Genomic DNA, 21,242 nt, shown 5'->3' with positions numbered 1-21,242 from the left:
TATGGAATCATACAAAATGTAGTTTTTTGTTTCTAGCTTTGTTCACTTAGCATGTTTTTTAGGAGTCACCAGGGTGTGACATGTTGAGTATGTTATTCCTTTTGCTGTAGTAGTTCATTGTATCTATACATCACATTTTGTTTATCCACTCATCTGTTGAACATTTGGTTTCTTTCCCCTTTTTGACCATTGTGAATCATGGCGCTCTGAACATTGGAGCAAAAGTCTTTGGACATCCGTGATTTCTTTTTTCTCTTGGATAGATACCTAGGAGTGGAATTGTTGGGTTGAATCTTCTTAGGTGAAATGTGCATTCAAATCTTTTGCCCTTTTATTTACCTTTTTATTTTGAAACAATTATAAATCACAGGAAGTTGCAAAATAGTAGAGGGGTCCTGTGTACCCTGCACTTTTTCCCCCAGAGTTAACATCTTCTATAACTATAGTACATTATCAAAACAAGCAAAGTGACATCAACATAATCCACAGACCTTATTCAGATTTCATCAGTTTTACGTGTACTCATTTGTGTGTGTGTACATGATTCCATGAAGTTTTTTCACATGTAGATTTATGCAAACACCACAATCAAGATATAGAACTTCATCACCTCAAAGATCTCCCTTATGCTGATCCTTTATAGTCACAAACGTCATACCCACCCAGCCCCATCCCTAATCCCTGGCCACCACTCATCTGTTCTCCATCTCCATAATTATGTCATTTGAAAATGTTATGTAAATAGCATCATACAGTATGCAACCTTATGAGACTGGCTTTTTCTGGTTAGCATAATACACTTTAGATTGGTACAGGTTGTGGCATGTATCAATAGTTTGTTTCTTTTTTTGTTTTTTGTTATTTAGCTGTGTAAAGTTTCAAGAGAGTAATGATAAAACCCAGCTCATCTTTGGCTCTGTCACTAACATACAGGCAAAGGATGCAGCGCCAGTGGAGGTAAAATGCAGGCACATTTCTTGAGAAGTTGAAAATCGTTGTGCTTCATAATTTGCACAGATTGGAAGATAAAATTTTTGTCTTTTTTTAGAAGATAGGCACCATGCTGGTCCTGGAAGGCAGTGGAAACTTGGTGCTGTACACAGGAGTGGTTCGGGTAAGTAATGAGTAGCATTTCATGCTTTTGTAGGACTACCTCCTTAATTATTTTTTAATGTTACTTTAGTTTGATATTTACTATTTGTTGTGTCCTGTCTGCAAGATTTTGCAGATTTTTCTAAGAGTTAAAAATGAAGTCTCCAATTTAGGTTGGTTCTAATTTGGAAGTGTCGGACTCACTGTCATTATATAGATTGGCACTATGGACCTGGCACGGATGGGGAACTTTTAATGAGTATAAGTAGATTATTAAAAAACAAAAAAGTCAAACTGAAGTTTTATAAAGAGTGTAGGTTTGAAATTCACATATGGGTAGTTTTGTTAAGTCTCAAAGTTTTTGAAAAGTTTAATTATATTAATATTGGCTGTATTTTTTTTAACAGTTGTGAAATTTACATACAGAATAATGTAAATTTTATGAATTTAAATTATGAAATTTAAATACATATACACAGTTTATTCCTTTCCTGATTCTTTGGTGAGGGAGAGCAGTTGCTTGGGCCTATTTTTTGTCTGCTCCCGTAATGAGCTTGTGGTCTGCCCCAGCTTCTGTGCTCCCTAGAGGCCAGTCTGAGAATTCGAAGGTGTTACAGGCCAGTGTTGAGTTCTCACATCTTTTACTGTGTCATTGTTGGCAGTTTCAAGCGTGGGTCACTCAGAGGCCTGCGCAGGATTTCATACACAGCTTTAGAAAATCCTTTTCTCTGTCTCCTTCCTCTCCATTCCTCCCCTCACTCCCTGGTTGGGACAGAGAGGGGTTACTGCCGTGTGATTGCAGGGTAGGTTATTGCAGTGCTCCACCCGCAGTTTCTGTGGGGAGGGGAAGGGGGGAGGTGTGCTGCCTGTTTATTATAGAGCAAGGATGAAAGCCAGGCTCCTCCCCCTTCACAGTTGCTGCATGTCAGGGGCGGGTGAGAGGGGCTACCTCCTGGCAGTGAAAGCTGGCCTCTGTCCGCAGTCTGCAGCTGCAGTGCCTGACGAGGAGGGGAGGAGTGCCACCTAGTTACTGCAGAGCAGGGCTGAAAGGTAGGCCTGGCCCAATCTCTGTGCTGGGGGAGGGGCTCCCCCTAGTCCTTGCAGGTAGAATGGTAGACAGGACTCTGCCCATAGTCTCCAGACTACAGCTCCTGATAGGAGGGGACTGAGGGCCATGGCTTTTTTCGTAGTGTTTGCCTGGAGTGGGGCAGGTATGGTGAAAATGTTTCAGTCCTACTTGGTCACTCTTTTTCTGACACTTTGGCTAGAAAGAGCAAGGTTTTCTTAAGGGGCCTCTTTTGGTCTGCGCCTGTGGGCGTTTCTGGGTTGCAGGCTCCTCAAAAGCTCAAGGCCCCGTTATGGAAGGAGTTCAAAAAGAAAAACAAACCTAGGGGCTGGCCCAGTGGTGTAGTGATTAAGTTTGCACGCTCTGCTTCAGTGGCCCAGGGTTCACGGGTTTGGATCCCAGGCATGGACCTAGCACTACTCATCAAGTCGTGCTGTGGCCGCATCCCACATAACATAGAGGGAGATTGGCACAGATGTTAGCTCGGGGCATCTTCCTCCTAAAAAAACCCCAAAACCCCCCCAAAACCTAGAGAATTCATCATAGCTCATTCCTGGTTCTCAGGTCCCTAGCCAGTCAATCTTCTTTTCCTCACCTTCTGTTGCATTATAAACTTCCTGCAATTTTTTTGTTGTTGTAGTAGTTAGTGGGAAGAATAGCATGGAATGTGCTTACTCCATGTTTTCATTAACTGGATGTCTCTGTTAGCTTTTTAAAATCTTTATACTAGTTCCACTCTCATTTTGCTTTTTAATCCTAAGGATTTTATTTGGGTAACTTTTGTAATTATATTAGCTGTTTAGTAGTATATTGACATAAATATATATATTGTTAAAATTTCACTTTGGTATTTAGTTGAGTATTTCCTTTAATCTTATCAAGAGTTTTCAGCCTGTATGGGGGCCGGCCTCGTGGCCAAATGGTTAACTTTGCATGCTCCGCTTCCGAGGCCTGGGGTTTCGCCAGTTTAGATCCCGTGGGTGCAGACATGGCACCGCAGACATTGTCAGCCCATGCTGAGGCAGCATCCCACATAGCATAACCAAAAGAACCTGCAACTAGAATATACAACTATGTAGTGGGGGCTTTGGGGAGAAGAAGAAAAAAGAGAGTTTTTAGCCTGTATGGATGTGAATTTCTGTTGTGTTTTTTCTGAGAACCCTACGGATAGCTAAAATAAGGGGTGGTTAGCATGAGTTGTCAACTCATTCTTCTAAAGTCAATGAAGAATTTACTTCATGTAAAGTTCTTTTGAGGAAGAAGTATTTGAGAGTTTATAATGGAAGACAGATCATAAGCTAGAGCACAGTTTGAGTTAGCTTGGATTTAATTTCTTGAGCATCGCTCAGCGTCATTTTTTTAGCCCCTGAGAAGTAATTGGTGGTCTTTCTCTCTGTCTGGAGAATTAGTTGACAAGATTGCTGCTTATAGTGTCTAAAAATTTAGTCCCTGCTGTCCTTACCGCTAATAAGGTAGAAAAATGCACATAGTATATGGGATTTTGTATAATGTGTGAACTCTATTAATATTCCCCACCCTTTCCTGTGGGGGAGAAAAAAAGGTCCTCAGCAATGAAGAGTAAGAATCAGACCAAGAGAAATTATGCCAAGATATTTGTAGTTGGATGGTAGAATTCGGTACATTACTAAAGTTTTAATTCTCTTTATTTTTTAGTTTTGTTTGGTGAGCATAAAATTTGAAATATCAAAAGAAATATATGCTTACATGTCAAACATTTTATTTAAAGATATGATACATTAAAGCCAATATTTTTTCCATATCTTCTTATTGCTTAAAGGTGGGAAAGGTATTTATTCCTGGACTGCCGGCTCCTTCCCTGACAATGTCCAACACGATGCCTCGGCCCAGCACTCCACTTGACAGTGTCAGTACTCCTAAGCCTCTTAGTAAGCTACTTGGATCCTTGGATGAGGTGAGAAATGAATTAGATGTTGTCAAAAATTAATAGTGTTTTTTTTTTTTTTTAAAGATTTTATTTTTTCCTTTTTCTCCCCAAAGCCCCCCCGGTACATAGTTGTGTATTCTTCGTTGTGGGTTCTTCTAGTTGTGGCATGTGGGACGCTGCCTCAGCCTGGTCTGATGAGCAGTGCCATGTCCGCGCCCAGGATTCGAACTAACGAAACACTGGGCCGCCTGCAGCGGAGCGCGCGAACTTAACCACTCAGCCACGGGGCCAGCCCCAAATTAATAGTGTTTTAAAGAAGTTTGGTCAAATAGTCTTTCCGTGGTTAACTTTTTTTTTTAAAGTGATAGAATTGGAAGTTTAGCGAATACTTGTACAATATAAAAGTTTTCAAACACAAATGATTCAGTAAACATACATTGACCTCCATTGTGATGTGTAAGGTACTTTTGAAAGTGCTACAGAGATGAAAATGATGAATGCTTTTCCATCTAGGGATCTCACAATTTACTTGGGTGGAAGAGATGTATTATCTGCATAAGAAATTATAATTTCAGGTAGACTGTTAACACTTATGAATGAGGAACAAAAAGTACCATAGGAGATTCACTGATAGGAAGATACATCCTGATGGGTTGATGTGGCCGAACCAAAGGCTTGTCTCTGAGAGATGTGTCTAACTTGGTTTGGACCTTGAGGATAAGTAGGATGTCTGTAGATGGAAAGGGGCGTTCGGGCAAAGAAGAATCCCAGGGGCACAGGCGTCGAGGCAGGGGAGTGCAGAGCAGTTTTAATGCGTATTTGTATCTCCATCTCCAGCCTACAAGTTAAGACTCGCAAGTCTGGAATGAATGAGTGCTTATAAAAGTACCAGTAGTCTGTTGGGTGAGGCAGGGCAGGGGACAGGATAATAATAATAACCTGTTCTTGAGTGTTTTCTGTGTGCTAGGCACTGTTCTCGGTGTTTTTTATGTAGTAGCTCATTTAATCCCTTAGGACAGCTTTATTGGGAAGTTATTGATACCTGTTTTACAAATGAGTACATAGAGTTAGAAAGAGGTTCCTTGTCTAAAGTCATATAGCTAACAAGTGATAGGGCTGGGATTTACACTCTTACTAATGTACTCTTAAAGGAAGAAAGGAGGAATAGGTGGTTTTTAGTTAGAATGCATTCACCAGAGCATTACAGATTTTTGAGGACGGAGTTATGAGTGTTAGGATCTGTGTTTTAGGTGAGTTTATCTTGGTATTGAAGGTAGAGAGACCAGTTAGATTCCAAGGGTTGTGTGTGTTAATTTAAGGTGTGCAAAGAGGGTCTGAGTTACGGCAGGATATTGGAAAGGAGGGGAGTGACCTGAAAGGCCTGGAGAGATGGAAATGATGGGCTTCGTCAGCTGATTGGTTTTGTGCTGTGCTGGAGAGAGGTGTTGGGAAACGAGGCTCCGAGTTCTCTGAGCAATCTGGCTGGATGCCCATGCTTACTGAGTTAGCAGCCTGCAGAAAAGCCGTCTGGATTTGAGAGACATCTGAGTGCAGATGTTTAGGCGCAGTTCAAAGTGAAGGTTGGTACTGGCAGTTGTATTGGCTATTGTCCAGGCTTTGATTTTATTTTTTAAATGTGTGCAGTGTGAACTCTTTCCTTTTAAGCCAGGACATTTGCGGAACTTCCACATGGGGAGCTGGTGAAGTGTCAGAGAGTTTTATCTAATTTGGACGAATTTTCTTATACTGTAAAATCATTCCCAACTTTCTTAGAATCCATTAGCCCAGGAATGGTTAGTGTCTTTACGGTAGCCCTGAGATCACAAGGAAACCATAGGCTAACACATTGGCTGATGGTGTTCCCGCTTCTCTGGTAGATTGTGCAACTAGACACAGATTTAGTGCCAGTGAAGCTCAGGGTCTTTTTAGCAGCTTTGGAGTAGAAGCCAGAATATAATAAACACATCTTAGCTTCATTAGCTCTCAGTGTTGACAAGATATTCACTTAGAGATGTTCTATAAACTGAATTAAAGGAATACAGAAAGGGTCCGTGGTCATGACTGGATCTAAAATTGGAAGCATCTGTTTGTAATTACTAACTAAGATCATTTAAAATTTTTGTTTGCATATCTACAATTGTGCAAATAAATGTCGTTCTTGTATTTTCAGAATAAACATTTGCCTCCAGGGGAGCTACACTAAGTACCTGTCTCATTTCTTTGCTTTCTCATTGCTCTCCTTTTTCTCTGGGGTTTTAAATGCTCAGGTCATATCTGCAGTGGCTGCTTCAGATTACAGCTTATGTCCCAGCCCTGTGAGACTGCCGACAGTGTTGCTGCCTCTTCTTCCTCTTAGCCATGCCCTCCTTACGCGCTCTCCGTCTACCCATATTGTCCCCCTGCAACTTCCACCAAATATTGCAAATGCCCAGAGTGGGAAAAGCAGTGTAAGAATTTCGGGCCACCTCCCTGTGGTTCCCTTCTTTCTCTCCTAAGTCTTGGCCCCTCAAGTCCAGGTTGTCTCCACAGCTCTCCAGTGTTATTGATCAGATCTTTTGCTACTTGATCTGCTTTTCCTAGTTGCTTTTGGTGAGGACCTTGGTCTGCTACAAGGTACTCCATCATACCTAGGCAGAATGATTTTAAATCATATACAATTGTTAGTTGGACCATATCCCAAAAAAATTGTTTCTTTATCCTTAATTTCTCAAAAAATACTTCATATATGTTGTATTTATGACTTTTTACAGGTTGTTCTATTGTCTCCTGTTCCAGAACTAAGGGATTCTTCAAAACTTCATGATTGTCTCTATAACGAAGATTGTACTTTCCAACAGCTTGGAACTTATATTCATTCTATAAGAGACCCTGTCCATAACAGAGTAACTCTAGTAAGTATATTTATTTTTAAAAGATTAGGTAGCTTTCCAAGAAAATGGCTGTCATTTCAAATTTGTCAGAGTGTAGAATTTTGTCTAAAAAATGGAAACAGCATTTCTCATGATTTTTAAAATCTATTGTGTCTTTTTTTTTGCACTGTTTTACTTTAATTTTGCTTAACTTTTCTAAAGTTTCTATGGTATTAAAAATTATTGAGGGGCCGGCCCAGTGGTGCAGCGTTTAGGTGCACACGTTTTGCTTCGGTGGCCCGGCGTTTGCTGGTTTGGATCCCGAGTGCAGACATGGCACTGCTTGGCACGCCATGCTGTGGTAGGTGTCCCCCATGTAGAGTGGAGGAAGATGGGCATGGATGTTAGCTCAGGGCCAGCCTTCCCCAGGAAAAAGGAGGATTGGCAGCAGTTAGCTCAGGGCTAATCCTCCTTTAAAAAAAAAAAAAATTAAAAATAAAGCTTGTTTAATCAGTTGAATTTTATATTGACATGAATTTTGTGTTTTCATTAAAAGTTAATCTTCTTTTGGTGATGGTGACTCTTAGTGTCTGTGTAAAAATTAGACAATGAAAACAAGAATTTTTGGAAATGTTTTTCAGATAAGCACATTGACAGTTTCTGAAATTTGGTAGTATTCAGTTCTGTTCGAAAAATCTTGTTTTTCATTTATTTTATTCAGTTTTGCTTTGATAGACCAACAGTCTTATAAAACATTGGCTATTTTTAAAACATTCAGAGACTTAGAATGCACAAATTCTATTTACTTGCTCTTATTTGTTTCCATTCTTTTTACTAGGAACTGAGTAATGGCTCCATGGTTAGGATTACTATTCCTGAAATTGCCACCTCTGAATTAGGTACGATTGAGGGTCAGACCTCACTTCCATGTATTCTCAGTTTGATTGATAAGATTTGGAGTAATTGCTGATTTACAATAATAATCGGAGTTTTCAAAATTCTGCTGTTTTTGAAGCCATGGGATCAAGTTTTTTACTTTGCAGAGAAGCTGTAAAGAGCTGGGGAGCACTTTGCGATGTCCATTCCATGTGTGCTCTAAGGCTGGGGTACACTTGAAGAATGTGCTAGTTCTGTTTTTCTGAGATTTTTTATGTTGAAGAATGCCATGCAGTGAGATTACAATACATGGATATGTTTCTTGCAAGAAAATCTGAGAAGTAAATCTAAGCAACTAAATTTTTGGCATATTTGATAATTTTTAATCCTAAAATAAATCTCTAACTGTTAGATAAATTGAGAAATGAACATAGTTGTCTTAATTGAATAAAAATATTATAGTCGAAATACAGTCAGGAGTATTCTAATAAAATGGGAGTCTGCTTGAATTATTATTGAAATGCAATTTGGAAAATAGTAGATGGAGAATATTTCTGAACAAAGAATAGTACAGAAAACTTTAGAATTGAAAGGATTTGCCAACAATTGTAAGTTAAAACAGTGCCTGTATGATATAAGAAAATTCATGACATTTATTAGTTTCAAAATCTAACTGCTAAAGCAAAGCATTGGTAGATTGTGTGATTTCTGGAGTTTGGTAAGTAGGCTGGAACGACTTTTTCATTTTAGGGAACATCTTTCACTGGTGTGGTAAAGGATATTCTGAGTGGTATAGAGATACCCTGCTTCTCTACAAGGTATTTAGCCAGTAATTGCAAGGCCATGTATCTAGAAGTATAACCCTAAACAAATATATGAAAACAAATAATGGATTAGATAAAATGAATAAAAACAAAATAAAATCATACTCTCTCACAGCCACATGGAAGTCACATAGTTCATGCACGTAAGTTTCTGCATATGAAGTGTTCCTCAGCCCCTCAGGCAGTAGCTAGTTTACATTTACTTTGGATTCAGCCACGACAAACTTGGTTATTTGGTTTTCTAACGTTTATTCCATTTGATTCCAACCTTTGCTGTATGCGCGCACACAACAAATTGATGAGAAAAAGGATATGCTGCTGAGGAGGGGCCTGGTAGCAATGACAGTGGGAAGGGAAGAAAAGAATCTTCTAAAGAGAAGATAGGAGAATACAAAAACTTTGCTGTTTGGGGCCATTTACTACTGAAAGCAGACCCAGGCCTCTTCACAGCAGTAGCCCTTGCCACCCTAAGGGGGTCACTGTATTACAGTGTAGCACTGTAAATTATTAATGACACTGAATCAATAAGAAAGATGTAAATTACATGATATCGACTGATTTAAGACAGCATGTAAAACATTTTAGAAACTGCTGTCAGAAATAATTAAAAGTTATGAAGCTTTGGTTAACGGGAGTGTTCACTCACTTAGAATATCTTTTAATGCTAGTTAAGCTTTGCTATTTGTGGTTGTATATACAGTTGTGTGTCGCATAACGTTTTGGTCAGTGACAGACTGCATACGATTAGTACCGTAAGATTAGTACCATATAGCCTGTGTGTGTAGTAGGCTATACCATCTGGATTTGTGTAAATACATTCTGTGATGGTCACACAATGATGAAACCATCTAACGATGCATTTCTCAGAACATAGTCCCATCGTTGAGTGATGCATGACTGTGTTGAATATTATATATTTATTACTGAAGTATTTAAGCAATATTTCATATGAATTTATTCATGTAGAAATGTGTTTTTGATAGAATGACTTTTAATGTCGAAACTAGGACATTTTTGAGAGTGAAATAAGGAGCTGTTAATAATTGTGGGGGCAGTAAATGTAAATCAGTTCTGTCTCAGGTAAACTGGACTATTTGCTACCTTACTTCTGATTCAAAATGAATGATCGACAGGCTGCCCTGAGACCTCTTGCAAGCCCTGTTGAGTTCAGTAGTTGGTTTAAGTTTCAAATGATTGGCTAGGTTATGTTTGCATCCTATTGGCACTTCTCTTTTCTTAGTAATTGGCCTTGCATAGTAGTTGTTAAAAAACTTTTTTATTAAAAGGGAAAAGAAATACATGTATGAGAAGCATACTAAAATTAATTCTTTGCTTTTAATAGTACAAACATGTTTGCAAGCAATTACGTTTATCCTGCCGAAAGAAATAGCTGTTCAGATGCTTGTCAAGTGGTACAGTGTCCACAGTGCTCCAGGAGGACCCAGTTATCACTCAGAGTGGAATTTATTTGTGATTTGTCTCATGAACATGATGGGTTATAACACGGACCGCTTAGCATGGACCCGAAATGTAAGTACATACAATTGTTTTTCTTCCCCAGTTATTCTGTTGTTATCGATGTAATGTTTGCATAGTTGGTAATACAACATTCAGGTCATGTGATAGATCAGTTTACTAATAGGTATGCCTTATTCAACAAAATGGAATAATACGAAGGCTTATTGTATCTATGTATTGTAAATCAAATATTATTTAATATTTAATGATAATTCTTTACTAGTAATTGTGTTTTTTTAACATTTTAGAGTACGTTTGACTATTATTTTTCATTTATTTTTGTAAAATGACTACAAGTTATCCAAGGATTAGAAGTAATGTCTTGGTTTTATTTATGAAGAAACTGAATCACACAGAAATCACAGACTAGAGATTTGGTCAAAACTAGGCCCAGACTGTGTCTTCTGACTCAGGGCTTAATGTTCTTTTCTGGAGCCCAGACTCTGTTTTCACACACAAATTGCTTGGTCTGTGATGATTTGATTTCAAGGGGATTGAAAGTGGTTTAGCCTAAGTACCTATTCTGTTCATCATATAAAGCTATATCCCTCACCGCCCCCCCCCAGAAGCTTCCTTCCAGGCCCTTAGGTTATTTGCAGAATTGACAGGGTCGTGTCTTCAGTGTGGGTGATTTCCTTTCGGCTCTGGAGATCACTCCTAGGACAGCCTTGCCTGGGTTACTGGGAAGAAATGACTCTAGGATGCACTTCACCTTTGTCCTGGAACTCAGCTATAGCTTACGTTGTCCCCACCGCACTGGCTTCATTCTGTTCCCTGAACACACCAAACGTGTTCTTGCCTCGGGGTCTTTGCACTTGCTGTTACTTCTGGAAAAAATACCTTCCCCCAGACAAGACAAGCTTAGGTCTTTTTCAGATGTCACCTCAGTGCAGCCTGCCCTGTCCATTCTATGTATGTTTGTACCCACCTGTGCTTTTTATCTCCTTTACCTGTTTTATTTTTCTCTTAGCACTAATTAAATATATACTACATATTTTACTTGCTCGTCTGTGTCTCTCCTCCTCCCATTGGAATGTAAATTCTACAGAAGCAGGGATTTTTGTTTAGTTTTGTTCACTACTCAATCTCTAGGACTGAACAGTAGTTCCTGGCATAGATGGATGCTCACTGAACATTTTTTGAATGAGTGCCCTTTTCCATCTGAATTACATATTATTTTTAAGAGTTTGTGTCTGTTGTAACATATGAAAGAATTGCCCTCTGCAGTTTCCTTGAGAAAAATCTTACTGGAAAAGGAGGGATAATTTTCTTATTGCAAACAATTGCACAAAAACTACCTCATTCCAGAATTTTCTTTTCTTTATTAAATAAGAAAAAATTGAGCCTTTTAGAAACTGAGGACTTCTACAGTATGAATAAGTCCACTTTAGCTTTTTGTAGCTATTGTGTATTACTGTGCTGTGGAACTCGTTGAGGAATACAGATCATTATGCTCCATTCTCTAGGAGGGAACCAGTGTCCCTTCGTATTATGGAGAGGACTGAGCATCCACCAGTTTTTCTTTTGTAAAGAAGGACTTGGCGCTCTGACTTAATTGCGTGATAGTCCTAAAGGAAGGAACAGGGAAATCAGTTCCGAGGCCGAGTTGCTTTGACATTTATTTGTGGGACTGCATGTTAAACCCTTGCTGTCGTTTGTCCTTACAATCAAAGCTCAGGATGAAATAGTCTTCAATGGCAAGTGGCTTTCATTTTGCTTTGTCCAGATTTATCTTCTTTTAAATAATGGGATGGAGGCTAGGAAGTGCAAAATTCGTGCCAATGACTAGTTATGTGATTTTTGGTATTTCTTTGGGCCTTCCGTAATTTACTGGTGTGTTAAATGAGAGCACTGGACCAGATGATGTTTCCGTCCGGTTCTTACATTCTCTTAATGGTTGTACCTGGGGTTAACTTTTTGTGCCCTTTGAGATGCTCATATTTTCATTAGATGGGTATTGAGCCCCTGCCGTGGGCCAGGCTTGATGCCAGGCTTTTCACATATGCATTAGACAAGACAGATAGTTCCTCTCAGGGAATTCACTGTCTCAGGGAAGGCAGACAAATAAATATTTTACATCCACATTATAGATTGAAGTCAGGAGTCCACAGGAACATATAACAGGGTTGGCTAACCTGCGAGATATTAAAATAATGAAAATAAAAGGGCAGATCCATATATGCCACAAAGAGGTATCTGTATCAGACAATTTCTGTTGCTCTTTCCCATACCTCCAGGTCTTATGAGTCTAACAGCAGGGACATTCTTTCTGACTGTAAGACTGAGACTTTGTCTGTGTGCGTACTATATTTTGGGTGAAGTTTTAGGTAAGATAGCTATCATTTCATCTGCTGCTTTGATTTTACTCTTTTTTGTTTTTTTACTTATTTTTGTTTTGATAATATTGCGTGTGAGTTGGCCTTTGTTTTATTTGAATGCTTCACAAGAAAACCTTTTCTCTTGATCAGCTTCAAAAATTACTTTATTCAGCTTTATATTTAAATATTCAGTTTCAAGATTACTTTATTGCTATCCATGTTTAGTTTTTATATAGAAATAAACTTTCGGATGAATGAGATTAATTGATAAATGTGTCAGTTTTTAAAACATAGGAAAATAGCCATTGGCGTTTATAGAGTTACGCTTGATTAGTTGCTAGTTCAGTGCCCATGTGAAGCAGCAGACATAGCAATGGTTATGCCAGGGCAAGTGAATAAGAATAAATTTTTAGAAAATTTCTTTTATGTGACTATTAGTTAGGATAGGCTAACTGTTACAACAGAAAGTCCTCAAAAGATGTAAGGGCTCGCACACGATAAAAATGTATGTCTTGCTCTTATGACAGGTAAACAGGCCATGCACTTATTAGGGACCCATGCTGATGGAGCGTCTGCTATCTTTAACATGAGGCTTCAAAGATTTCCTGAGGGTTTACTCGATCTGGTCAGGTGCAAGGGAAGAGAACCTGGAGGAGCATGCATGGGAGGTTTTTATGAACTGGGCCTGAAAGTGCTGACGTTGACTTTCGCTCACAGTGACACTGTCACAGGGCCACACCTAACTCTGAAGGAGGCAGGGATGTGTAGCCTGGCTGTGGGTCGAGGAGAACAAAGATTTTGGAGAGTGGCTACCTGTCGCTGCCATGGAATTGTTAGACTGTTCACTGTAGACAGACTAAATAAACATCTGCTTAATTCTGACATTTGACTAACATTGGGTTGATTCTTTGAGACCTGGCGTATTTTGGATGTGGTTAAAGGTCCTATTTTCACTAAGGAGTGATGATCTGTGTTATCACAGAAGCAGAGGAGGAAAGAAAACTACCACTGCAATGCCTGTGAGCCCAGGCACTGTACTACGTGCTTTACACATGTGATTTCATTTAATCTGCACAGTGACCCCAGAAGAAAGGTATTTGTGCCATGTTTTTCCATGAAAAAGTGAGGTTTGAACTTACAACTCCAGACAACTATGTATGGGGGCTTTGGAGGGTAAAAAGGAAGAAAAAAGGAGCAAGATTGGCAACAGATGTTAGCTTAGGGCGAATCTCCCCCGCCTCCCCAACAATAGAATTTTGATGAGTTTCCTCAGTTTCTCTAATTGTTAGAATTGATTTCTGAATCTTTTAAGTTGACCAGTGGACAGTGATAAATTTATATGATTTTGTCTTCTCTTTTGGGATTATCTTCCAGTTTGACTTCGAAGGATCACTTTCACCAGTCATTGCACCGAAAAAAGCCAGGCCTTCTGAGACAGGATCTGATGATGTAAGCGTTATTCTTTCTTTCTTTTTTTCTTTTTAAAGATTTTTTATTTTTTTTCCTTTTTCTCCCCAAAGGCCCCCGGTACATAGTTGCATGTTCTTCGTTGTGGGTCCCTCCAGTTGTGGCACATGGGACGCCGCCTCAGTGTGGCTCAATGAGCGGTGCCATGTCCGCGCCCAGGATTCAAACTGACGAAACACTGGGCCGCCTGCAGCGGAGCACGCGAACTTAATCACTCGGCCACAGAGCTGGCCCCAGCATTATTATTTCTTGCTAATATAAATTAATTTGTGGATACTTGTACTAATCTCCCACTTCTGTGATAATCCTGTTGGTTTGTGTACATTTCTAACACCTTTTGCTTTATTTTAATACTGAATCACAGTTATTTTGAAGTATATGGTTCATTATGTTTTCTTTGGTTATTTATTCACTTTTGTCTTTAGTGATCATCTACATATTACTAAACATGCATAATGCTGCATGATTTAAGTTTGGGTTTATAGATATTTTATTGCTAATTGATCCTCTAATTTAGGTTCTCAAATGTATCAGATTCCATGGGTATATTCTTAAGTGGTTCAAAAAATTTTTTTAATTGAGGTATAATTTACATAAATGGGCAGATCTTAAGTTTACAGTCTAATCAGTTTTGGCACATGCACACTGGTATAACCCACAGCCTTTCAAAACACAGAACCTTTCCATCATTTCATAAAAATTCCCTTGTGCCATTTTTAATCATCCTTTCCTCTCTTCTTGAAGGAACCACTGATTTGAATTCTATCACCATATGTTAGTTTTGCCTGTTCTAGACTTGATATAAATGAAACAATATAGGATGTAATCTTTCGTATAAGGTTTCTTTCATTTAGCATAATGTTTTTGAGATTCATCCCTGTTGTTGCAGTTATCAGTAGTTTGTGCCCATTTTTTTTTTTGAGGAAGATTAGCCCTGAGCTAACATCTGCCAATCTTCCTCTTTTTCTTTTTTTTTTCTTTTTTGCTGAGGAAGACTGGCCCTGAGCTAACATCCATGCCCATCTTCCTCTACTTTATATGTGGGACGCCTACCACAGCATGGCTTGCCAAGTGGTGCCATGTCTGCACCCAGGATCCGAACTGGTGAATCCCGGGCTGCTGAAGCAGAATGTGCGCACTTAACCGCTGTGCCACTGGGCTGGCTCCATGTGCCTTTTTATTTTTTATTTGTGAGGAAGATTGGCCCTGCCCTGAGCTAACATCTGTTGCTGATCTTCCTTTTTTTGCTTCAGGAAGATTATTGCTGAACTGACATCTGTGCCAGTCTTCCTCTATTTTATGTGGGATGCTGCCACAGCGTGGCCTGATGAGTGGTGCTAGGGCCATGCCTGGGATTTGAGCTGGTGAACCCTGGGCTGCCATAGCAGAGCGCGTGAACTTAACCATTTTGCCACCTGACCAGCCTGTTTATGCCTTTTTATTGCTGAGTAGTATGAATATACTGTAGTTTGTTTATCCATTCTTTTGCTGATGGATGTTTAGGCTGTTTCCATTATTGGACTGTTATGAATAAAGCTGCCATCAACATTCAGTAACAAGTCTTTGTGGACATATATTTTCATATTTCTTGCATAAATACCTAGAGAATTTGTTGGGTCATTGCTCTTTCCCAAACTGGTTGTACCATGTTACACTCTGACCAGTAGTATATGGAGTTCCTCTTGTTCTTTATCTTGGCCAACATTTGCTGTTGTCAGTCTTTTTCATTTTAACCATTTGAGGCTGTGAAGTAGTTTCTCTTGTAGTTTTAATCTGCCTTTTCCTGGTGACTAATGATGTCAAGTACTTTTCCACGTGCTTGTATCTTTTTATGAAGTATCTGTTCATATCTTTTGTCTTTTTTTTTTCGATTTTAGTTTTCCTTTTTCTCCCCAAAACCCCTCGGTACATAGTTGTGTATTCCTAGTTGTAGGTCCTTGTAGTTGTGGCATGTGGGACGCCGCCTCAGCATGGCCTGATGAGCAGTGCCATGTCCACACCCAGGATTCAAACCGGCGAAACCCTGGGCCACTGAAGCAGAGTGCGCGAGGTTAACCACTCAGCCATGGGGCCAGCCTCCTCTTTTGCCTGTTTCTTAATTGGACTTTTAAAAATGTTCACTGAGCCACAGAAGTTCTTTATATATTCTGATGTGAGTTTTTTGCCGTATATGTTTTGGGAATGTTTCCTCCCAGTATGTGCACTCAATAGTGTGTTTTTTTTTTTTTTTTTAAAGATTTTATTTTTTCCTTTTTCTCCCCAAAGTCCCCCGGTACATAGTTGTGTATTCTTCGTTGTGGGTTCTTCTAGTTGTGGCATGTGGGACGCTGCCTCAGCGTGGTTTGATGAGCAGTGCCATGTCCGCGCCCAGGATTCGAACTAACGAAACACTGGGCCGCCTGCAGCGGAGCGCGCGAACTTAACCGCTCGGCCACGGGGCCAGCCCCAATAGTGTGTTTTGATGAGCAAAATTTTTTAAATTTTAGTTGTTCAATTTATCAGCTTTTTACTTTTATGGTGGTTATTTCTGTATGTAGTCCAAGAGTTTTTAAGTTAGAATAATACACTGTATTAAGCCTCACAAATACTGCAGTAAATTCCAAGATCTGAAAATAGCATAGACCACATTCTCTTATACAATAAATCAAAAGTAGAAACCAGAACAGACTCAATATTTGAAAAATGTGGTACAATCAGTCCGAATATAAAATTCAGTTGACTATTAGGTTATTACTAGGTTCAGCATTTTATAAACATAGGAAGATAAATACACTAACTGGGTACAAGTAGCCCTCCTTTTACCAAAATGCACCTCAGTGTAGTGGTCACTAAACCTGCCTGTCTAGACTTCCCACCTTTCATTCTTTGCTTTTGGCTTCATAAGACATCACCTAAGATAATGTTAAATTTTCTTTCTCAATCTCTGTGTAAGTAGTAGGATTCTTCTCCCAGAGTCTCCCAGAGCCTAACATGGCATGACTAAATTTTTTCCAATAGGTTTTAACCGTGGCTTGTCTTAATGTTTATTGCTGGCATCTGGAAATTCCTTAGCTATTTTGATGATGATCCTAATTTTTCAACATTGTGATCTTTTTCATATTTGACATCAATTTAATGTGAAAATGGAACTTGAATTGTTTTAAGTGAATTTGGTTTTCTTTTAATGTTGACGTTACAAAGAAGCATTATTTAAAAAATTAATATCTTCTTGATTCTTCTTAGGACTGGGAATATTTACTGAATTCCGACTACCACCAGAATGTTGAGTCTCATCTTTTGAATAGATCTTTATGTTTGAGTCCTTTGGAGGTTTCACAAATGAAGGATGAGGATTTTTCACAGAATCTCATTCTGGATTCTTCTACGCTTCTCTTTACTCACATACCTGCGATTTTTTTTGTTCTTCACCTTGTCTATGAGGAGCTTAAGTTGAATACTCTAATGGGAGAAGGAATTCGTTCACTTGTTGACCTTCTCGTTCAGCTGGCAAGGTAAATATTCTTTATAGTTTAGAAACTGCCAAGAGATCCTTAGATGTCTTGATCTTAGCCATGAATATCATATAAGAACCTTGTAAATAAATTTCTGAAATCTACCTTCTCAAAAAATCAGAGGATTTTCTATAAGCCACTGAATTGTTTGAAGATACTGGCTATGTAGGGCCTTGTGGCCCATGCTGGGGTTCCTAGTCTTTGTCCTAAGATTAGTGGGAAGTTACAAAAGTGTGTTAAACAATGGAGATGACCTGCTCAGATGTCCATTTTGACAAACTGGCTGCACAGTGGTGGAAGCTCTGTAATAACACCTATTGTTTTATAATAATACCTGCATTCAAATAGTTCTTACAGTTGACAGAATTGTAGTTTGCATATATAAATTCTCAAATAAGTATTATGGTCCCTATTTTAGTGATGAGGCAACTTGCCCGTGTGTTTCTGAGAACGTGAATGCTTGCGAGTTCTAAGCTCTTTTTACTGTGCTTTTGTTGTCACAGTCTGTTGTTGTCCCTGTCTTTCAGGCTGTTGTAATGGATCCACAATAGGATTATTCTAGTGACATGTTTTAACAGCATTTCTAGCACCTTGTGTTTGGCACTGAATTCTAAAGGTCTTGCTTAGGCAGTGTTTCAGTCCTTGTGACCCTTGGTGAGAAAGAAAGTTGAATTTGAAGTGAAATGTCAGCCTCTGAGTTAAGATTATAGCACATTTTCTAATTTCTGTGATCTTGCTTGAGATACTGAAATTCTTTTCTGAGACATGGCAATTTTAATTTTGTCAGTTTCTCTTATGACAAATCCTTACTGTCATGAAAATTCTTTTGTAATGAAATGATTTCCAAATTCTAATTCTGGCTTACTGAAATAAGTAACATTTGTGTAATGTTTTACGTTTTATAAGGTATTTTTCACGTATATTATCTTATTTAATCTTTAAAACTTCTGAGTGAGTTAACTGATATTTCCGTTTTCTAGAAGAAAATACTGAGGCTCATAGAGGTGACTTCATGAAGATCAAACGGCTAATAAATAACAGGGGAAACTAGACCACAGTGTCTTTACTCTAGTTTTACGTCCACAAAATTTATCTAGCAAAAGGAGTTTGGGTTGCATTTGTCATATTGGGCAATTTAAAGTCTGGAAGTAGAATAAAGAGACTCTACATTTGATTATCTTTTTTCTCATAAGTAAATTTTTTTAAATTGAAAAGTTCAACTGATGAACCCTTCTCACTCTGTGGGGGAAAATGCTATAATACCTTCCTTGTTATTTCTTTTTTTATATGGTCTTATTCTTTTAGGGATTTAAAATTGGAACCTTATGTAGATCATTATTATAGAGATTACCCAACGCTTGTCAGAACTACTGGACAAGTGTGCACAGTTGATCAAGGTAAGTGTTTGTGTCATTGAAGATTTTCTATAGTGACATTTGCTTGCATCCTTCTCGGCGAATAGAACACGGTGTGATTCTTACTGTTAGCCTCTAAGTCAGAGGCAGTGTCTTTCCACCAGGCAGATTTTAGTTTGTAGTTCTTGATCTCTGACTAGTAGTAAGCCATAATGTCTTCAGTGTGTGGGAAAAATTTTACCCATTCCTTAGTGCCAAGGATGCTTTGCCCTGGACCTGTGCTGTCCAAATAGTGGCCACCAGCCATATGTTATTTAAATTAGCTGATATTAAAAATTCAGTTCCTCAGTTGCACCAGCCACATTTCAAGTGCTCAGTAGCCACATGGGGCTAGTGGTTGCCATATCGGACAGTACAGATATAGAACATTTCTATCATCACTATACTGTCCTAGACTTCGAGCTAAAGGGATTCAAGATTGGGGCCCAGTTGTTGGAGTGGAATCCTGGGTGTGTCTTCTGTTTTCTCACCTTTAGGGTCAGGGCAAAAAGTTTTGGTTAGATTCTTTATATGCCTTGAGTATAAGAAATTGCTAAATTTCCATCCAGAATGGGATAAACTAGTAGTCATTTAAATTCTACATATTATAATCAGTTAATTACTGTGGCAGAAAAGATGAAGGATTTTGGAGAATATGGAAAAATGTTATTCTGATTGTTTCCAAATGACAGATAGTGTTGATCATTTTTCCTTTAGAATAAAATAGTTTTGTCTTAATGTATTCTTATATCTTTATAAACATTTATCTAATTCTAAAGGTCAAACAGGATTTATGCATCATCCATCATTTTTTACTTCTGAGCCACCAAATATTTATCAGTGGGTGAGTTCTTGTCTGAGGGGCGAAGGAATGCCACCCTATCCTTACCTCCCTGGAATCTGTGAAAGAAGCAGACTTGTAGTCTTGGTATGTATTCAGAGTGTTGCCTAATTTGTTTATTGTTTTTCTTTTTAAATTTAATTTAAAAAATTATCATGCCAAAAAACCAACTTATTTTCATTTTGTGTACACTTCTATGAATTTCAACAAGTATATGGATTCATGTAGTCATCACAATAATTAGGGTACAGAACAGTTCCATCAACCCCCAAAAATTTCCTCATGCTTTTGAGATGCATCCAACTTGTTGCCTATATCAGCAGTTCATTGCTTTTAATCTGCCGCTGTATGTATCACATTGGTTATCCATTCACCCATTAGAGATACTTGGGTTGGTTCCAGTTTTTAGCATTTATGAATACAGCTACTAGAAACATTCATGCCCAAGTTTTTGTATGAACATAAGTTTTCATTTCTCTAGCGTAGCTACCCAGAGGTGGGATTGATGGTCATGTAGTAAGTATATAGTTTTTTAAGAAACTTCAGCTGTTTTTCAGTGACTGTACCATTTTACATTCTCACCATAAGTGTGTGAGATTTGCAATTTCCCTACATCCTTGTCAGTGTTTGGTATTGTCATGATTTTTAATTTTTGCCACTCTGATAGATGTGTAGTGTTATCTCATTATGGTTTTAATTTGCATTTTCCTAGTGGCTAATGATGTTTTGAGAGTCCTAGATAGGAGTTTTTGTCAGAGATGTGGATTACAAATGTTTTCTCCTGGTTTGTAGCTTGTCATGTCTTATCCTCTTAATGTTTCTTTTGCAGAGCAAAAAGGTTTAATTTTGATGAAGCCAGTTTATCCAGTTCTTTCTTTTATGGATAGTGCTTTTGGTGTCATGTCTAACAATTCATTGTTTAATTTCGGGTCACAAAGATTTTTCTCCTGTATTTCCTTCTAGGAGTTTTACAGTTTACATTTAGATGTATGATCCATTTTGTTAATTTTTTATAAGATATAAGGCTTAGGTCGAGGGTTTTCCATTTGGATGGCCGACTTCTTTTAACGCCATTTGTTGAAAAGACTATTCTTTCTCTATTGCTTTTGCACTTTTGTCAAAAATCAGTTGACCATATTCTTGTGGGGGTCTATTTCTGGACTTCCTGTTCTGGTCCATTGATCTATGTTGCTGTCCACACTGACCTGATTACTGTAGCTTTATAGTAAGTCTTAAACTTGGTTAGTGTACTCCTTCCATTACTCTTCTTTTCCAAAATTATTTTAGCTCTTTTAATTCCTTTGCCTTTTCATTTAAATTTTATAATGAGCATGTGTGTAGCTATGAAAAAAATCCTACTTGATTTCTTTCCTCAAAGAAAGGCATCTTTATTTTTAAAAATTAGTTTGTTTTGAATAGTTAATACATGTTCAAGGTTAAACCTTCAAATAGAACCAAAGGACGTCAGTAAAGTTGAGTTCCTTCATGTGTCTGTCCCTTGGTGTCCCCACCCCGGAACAGCTTGCTTACAGGTCCTTTGTGGACCTTTCCAGAGATGGGGCCCTCCCAGCTTACAGGAGAACCATATGCTTTTGTGTCC

At 38.5% G+C, this 21,242-nt stretch overlaps 1 protein-coding gene across 4 annotated transcripts in view; it reads left to right on the top strand.

Moving 5' to 3' along the window:
• The window catches only part of ANAPC1 (anaphase promoting complex subunit 1), a 109,399-nt gene that overhangs the window by 16,905 nt on the left and 71,252 nt on the right, over positions 1-21,242 (top strand). For 3 of the 4 annotated variants that reach the window (XM_046661403.1, XM_046661404.1, XM_046661406.1), the window contains 10 exons: positions 867-957; positions 1,049-1,114; positions 3,957-4,091; positions 6,815-6,955; positions 7,752-7,812; positions 9,956-10,143; positions 13,824-13,898; positions 17,139-17,407; positions 18,713-18,804; positions 19,581-19,729. In XM_046661403.1, the coding sequence (XP_046517359.1) occupies positions 867-957; positions 1,049-1,114; positions 3,957-4,091; positions 6,815-6,955; positions 7,752-7,812; positions 9,956-10,143; positions 13,824-13,898; positions 17,139-17,407; positions 18,713-18,804; positions 19,581-19,729 (1,267 nt within the window). The remainder of the gene's footprint in view (positions 1-866; positions 958-1,048; positions 1,115-3,956; positions 4,092-6,814; positions 6,956-7,751; positions 7,813-9,955; positions 10,144-13,823; positions 13,899-17,138; positions 17,408-18,712; positions 18,805-19,580; positions 19,730-21,242) is intronic. The other variant, XM_046661405.1, reaches the window with a different exon arrangement.

Source organism: Equus quagga, chromosome 5 (assembly GCF_021613505.1).
Source record: "Equus quagga isolate Etosha38 chromosome 5, UCLA_HA_Equagga_1.0, whole genome shotgun sequence".
Classification (NCBI taxonomy): Eukaryota; Metazoa; Chordata; class Mammalia; order Perissodactyla; family Equidae; genus Equus; species Equus quagga.
Note: the sequence above shows the minus strand (reverse complement) of the source record. Positions and strands in the feature narration are given on the sequence as shown.